Source organism: Lontra canadensis, unplaced genomic scaffold, assembly GCF_010015895.1.
Source record: "Lontra canadensis isolate GAN:19392208 unplaced genomic scaffold, GSC_riverotter_1.0 scaffold1, whole genome shotgun sequence".
NCBI classification, from domain to species: domain Eukaryota; kingdom Metazoa; phylum Chordata; class Mammalia; order Carnivora; family Mustelidae; genus Lontra; species Lontra canadensis.
Genome location: NW_022630995.1, coordinates 63,287,714 through 63,291,894, shown reverse-complemented (window position 1 = coordinate 63,291,894; position 4,181 = coordinate 63,287,714). Strand labels below are relative to the sequence as shown.

The following is a 4,181-nucleotide window of genomic DNA, read 5'->3' as shown; positions in this document are numbered from 1 at the left end:
TCTAGTTTTTTAGGTTAGGTGACTGAAAGTACTCTGGCTTGGCTCTCTAAAAGCAATGACCCAGACTACGGGATTTTAGGAGGTCCCCTCCTATGCTAAGAACCAAGTCTGTCCTTCCCTTGACTAGCTCCTATAGCAGCATGCAGAGACAATTCTTTCCCACGACCAGAGGCTTTCTGAAAGCCTCAAAACCGGTAAGAAATTCATCTTACATTTGGTAATGACAATCAAGGAGAAAGTTTTCATTTTGAGAGAAATAAAATTTTAGTCAATAACTTTTTAGATCTTGTCTTTTCAAGCAAATGAATACTTTTATTAACTTTTTTTTTCTTTTTTCTTTTTAATACACATGGTAGGGTTTTGACCTCAAATACTTGTCAGGTCTGCTACTCAAATGAACTTATAGCAAGACGATTTATGAACTTCAAAAATACCTAGTCCCTGTCCAGTTTAGGGTCCAATGCAGACAGTCCTCCTTTCCTTTCCCAGCCCCTCAAGAGCCTTTGCAAATATCTCTTCCATTTTATGCCCAGAATCCCCTGAAATGCATCAGAGTATTACATCAATGTGTACAAAACCAAGATCTTGTCTCCTATTCTAGGTTCCACATCAAATAAAGCTGAGTTGGGTTGTCCAAACAAACTGACCAGATAGGTTACATCAGATAGTGTGCCACATAAAATTTAAATTTTGAACAAAATACATCTCTTCTCCTTTGGTCTCACACAGAAATCAAAGTCCCGAAATACAGACACTACCATCGTCCCACCGCCTTCTGATTCATCAGTCCTAGCCAGATCAGCTCCATTCACATTGCCAGTTGACGTCTGGTCCCTTCTTCTTCAGCTTCTTCAGCAGCTGCTGCATGAAGTAATATTCTAGAAGTAACGCAGCTCCTTCAGCAGCTCCAGAGCTGGAAAACTCCAACTCTTGAGTCTCATGTGATACAGACTCAAAGTTCCAGGGAGCTATCAAGTCACACAAGAAAGCACAAAGCACCTCAAAATTTAGAAATAACCAAAGCCCAAGAACAAACGTGACTGCCGCAACAGCTTACAATCTAGGCCCTAATTCTCGTGTGAGAGCATCTTCCAAATGAAAACTACTTCCCCAAACAAAAAACAATGAACGGTCAGAACTTGTTTTGAGGTCATCCACCACAGACCATAGCAGAAACGTAGTGTAAGTGAGGACAGAGTGTAGACAGAGGAAAAAGGAGAAAACAAAAGGCTCTCTGGTTTCAGCTTCTCAAGGATGTCAGCCAATCTCCATCAGGTGACCAGAATCCGCTGGCTGGAAACCTGAAACGCAGATGGGAGGAAATCATCGTTAAGATGTCAAAATCCTGTAGAAAAACAGCAACCAACGCCCCTCACCAACCCGACCACGCGAGGTGCCCCCTGCCCCACTCCAGTCTTCCAGCAAATTCTGAGACCGTCCCGGAGCGGCCTTCCCTCTCCACCCCCTTCCTCAGTGGCCCCTCGCGTGACTTAGTTTCCCTACAGGCCCGCAAGAAACCGTTACTCTGGGCCCCAACCGGACACACGCCCACCACCTTCTCTGCCAACTACCCTGGCGACCGACCCCGCCGACCCGGGTGCGAGCCGGGCTCGCGTTCACTTCCCCGCCCCGCCCCAGTCCCCCAGCCGCCCCGCAGCCGCCCCGCCTCACCGCCCGCGCTCCTTCAGGACGACTCGCTTCTCTCTATCCGCCGCACCAGCTCCACCAGCATCTCTGCCATCTTCGCGATCTCCTTGGCCTTCTCCTCGGCCTTCTCGCACCTCTTGGCCGCCCTGCCGTCCACGCCGTCACCGGGGTTCTGCAGATGGTTGAGGGCGCTCTCCTCCGAGGCCTCCACCTGCGTTTTGATCTGGATGAGCATATTGTCCATCTCCCACAGCTTGCTCCTGTTCCGCAGGTAGGCTCTCCCGTGCTCCCGCGTGAGGGCCGCGATGTCCTCGCGCATCTCGTTGATGACGGGCAGCAGGAACTGCTCGAAGTCCTCCTCGGGCTCCAGCACTTCCACCTCCTCGGGCTCCGCCAGCTCGACGATGTCCAAGGGCCGCATTCTCGCCGCCTCTCCGAACCGCGCTGCCGACGTCTGCTGCGGAGAGAAAATGGAGACTCGCTAGGCTTACCGACAGACTTCCAGAATATTCTTTAAAACTTTTACTCTTTTTAAACTTTTCGCCTCACAGAAGCCACGGAAACGAGCGACTTACGAGCAGAGAAGCCGCGAACAAAATGGAGTCCCAGCCGTCAACCAGCGCCCTGCGCGTTGCGGCCCCTTTCACGACACGGCCCTGCCTCTTTACGGCCACGCCTCTCGTAGAACGAGGCGCGGGCCGCGCGCACGTCAATGGGGCGGGGCAATACGCCCCGTGGCCGCGAGCGCGCACGTATGCGCGCACGCTCTTCTTCTTTTTACCTTTACCTATGTGGTTTGATCCTCCGTCACCCTAGTTTTGGGGTGATTCTTCTGGGTGTACCTTCCTCTTGGAGGATTTCTGCAGCACTGAGTTATATATTTTTAATACGATCTTCCTACAATAAACAAAGATAGAAAGGCTGTGGCATCCCCAGACTAACTCCAATAGCCCCTTCGGCTTTAGTAGGCAGCCAGACCCAGACCCGTCTCAGCTGGCTGAAAGATTAGTTTTCCATCTTCGAATTACAGTCAGAAATGTCTGGGTGTCGTTTCCCCCAGGCCCGGAGACCTCCCCGCACCTCCAGGGTCCTAGGCCGTGTGTGGTACCTTCATCCTGAGGCCCCACCAGACCCAAAGCTCAGTGGAGGTGAAGAGGGTTTTTCGGGCTAGCCTTCACAACTTTTACCTAGTTGAGGGTTCCCCCGGAGTCTTCTTATTCAGCTCTGTGTCCCCTAAGCCCTGAGCAGAGTTTGGCACACAGTAAACTTGCTTTAACATTTGCTACAACTTTAAGAAAAGAAATTAATTTTCTAGTCTGTTGACCCAGTCACAAAACAGCAGCAAAAACGTGAGGAATCCAGCTTGCACAAGTGCCTTTGGCTTCTGTTTTCCTGTCCATTAAATGGAACCAAATCCTAGTTACTGAGTATGGCACAGTTAAGAAGGAAATAGTCATGAAAATGCTTTGTAAATACCAAACATATACACATGTGAAGTCCATATATTTTAAACTTTTCTCAGGATTTTCGTATTTTGGCTGCTCTATTAAAAATCCAACTTTTGGTCTTCTTTGATATATCAGAGGCAGCTAGCTCATAAGTGTTTTTGTATGCATAAAATAAGTGGTTAAAACAACGAGATACCACTACACCCTTGTTAAAAATCCCCAAATGCAGAAAACAGACACCACTAAATGCTGGTGAGGAAGCGAAGCAACAGGAACGCTTCGTTCCTTGCTAGTGCAAATGCAAAATGGTACAGCATCACCTTGGAAGACAGTTTGGCAGTTTCTTAAAAAACTAAGCATACTCTTCCTATATGGTCCAAAAATTGTGGTCCTTGGTATTTCTACAAATGACCTGAAAACGGACATCCACACAAAAACTTGCACATAGATGTGTATAGCCCCTCTATTCATACTTGCCCAAACAGGGGAGGATTTAAGGGGTCTTTTAATAGATGAATGGAAAAATAAACTGTGGTAATTCAGAGAGTGGAGCATTATTTGGCTCCATGAAAATGAATAAGGGGAAACCTCACTAAAACTGAATCAGGAGGTTCTGCAGGGGGAGCTCTTATGGCCTCCAGTCAGGAGCAAATCCAACAGGAAGAGACATAAGGAACCTTACAGGTAGATACTACTTCAGCTACTACATGACTATCCTTAGCAGGAGGAGGATGGGCTTACTACTTCTGTAGCAATAGTCCAGCCAATAAGGAGCTGCTATACTTGGGGCACCTGGGTGGCTGAGTGGTTTGAGTCTCTGCCTTTGGCTCAGGTCATGATCTCAGGGTCCTGGAATCGAGCCCCACATCAGGCTCTCTGCTTAGCGGGGAGCATGCTTCCCCCTCTCTCACTGACTGCCTCTCTGCCTACTTGTGATCTCTCTCTCTGTCAAATAAGTAAGTAAAATCTTAAAAAAAAAAAAAGAAGCTGCTATACTTCAAACTCCTGGTTTATGCCAATGGACTTTCTGTTTTCAACAGCCCTCCTAACTTCCCCTTTCCTCTATAAAAGAGTGTTCCTCTTCTT

General features: G+C 48.1%; 1 protein-coding gene across 3 annotated transcripts; it reads right to left on the bottom strand.

The window, feature by feature from the left end:
* Positions 1-291: 291 nt before the first annotated feature.
* On the bottom strand, positions 292-2,319 carry MRFAP1 (Morf4 family associated protein 1). Of its 3 annotated transcripts, none has more exons than XM_032855399.1 (3): positions 2,223-2,319; positions 1,672-2,104; positions 292-1,301 (listed from the first exon to the last, which is right to left on the bottom strand). In XM_032855399.1, the coding sequence occupies exon 2, from the start codon at positions 2,066-2,068 to the stop codon at positions 1,685-1,687; it is 384 nt and encodes a 127-aa protein (XP_032711290.1). In that variant the 5' UTR covers positions 2,069-2,104; positions 2,223-2,319; the 3' UTR covers positions 292-1,301; positions 1,672-1,684. The 3 variants fall into 3 exon arrangements, with proteins under 3 accessions (XP_032711290.1, XP_032711297.1, XP_032711304.1); XM_032855406.1 differs by having other exon boundaries at positions 1,672-2,101; positions 2,223-2,307; XM_032855413.1 differs by having other exon boundaries at positions 292-1,302; positions 1,669-2,257.
* Between the last annotated feature and the right edge of the window lie 1,862 nt (positions 2,320-4,181).

Excerpts from the sequence above, each read along its gene's own strand:
- MRFAP1 (XM_032855399.1), bottom strand. The coding sequence starts at position 2,068 with ATGCGGCCCTTGGACATCGTCGAGCTGGCGGAGCCCGAGGAGGTGGAA.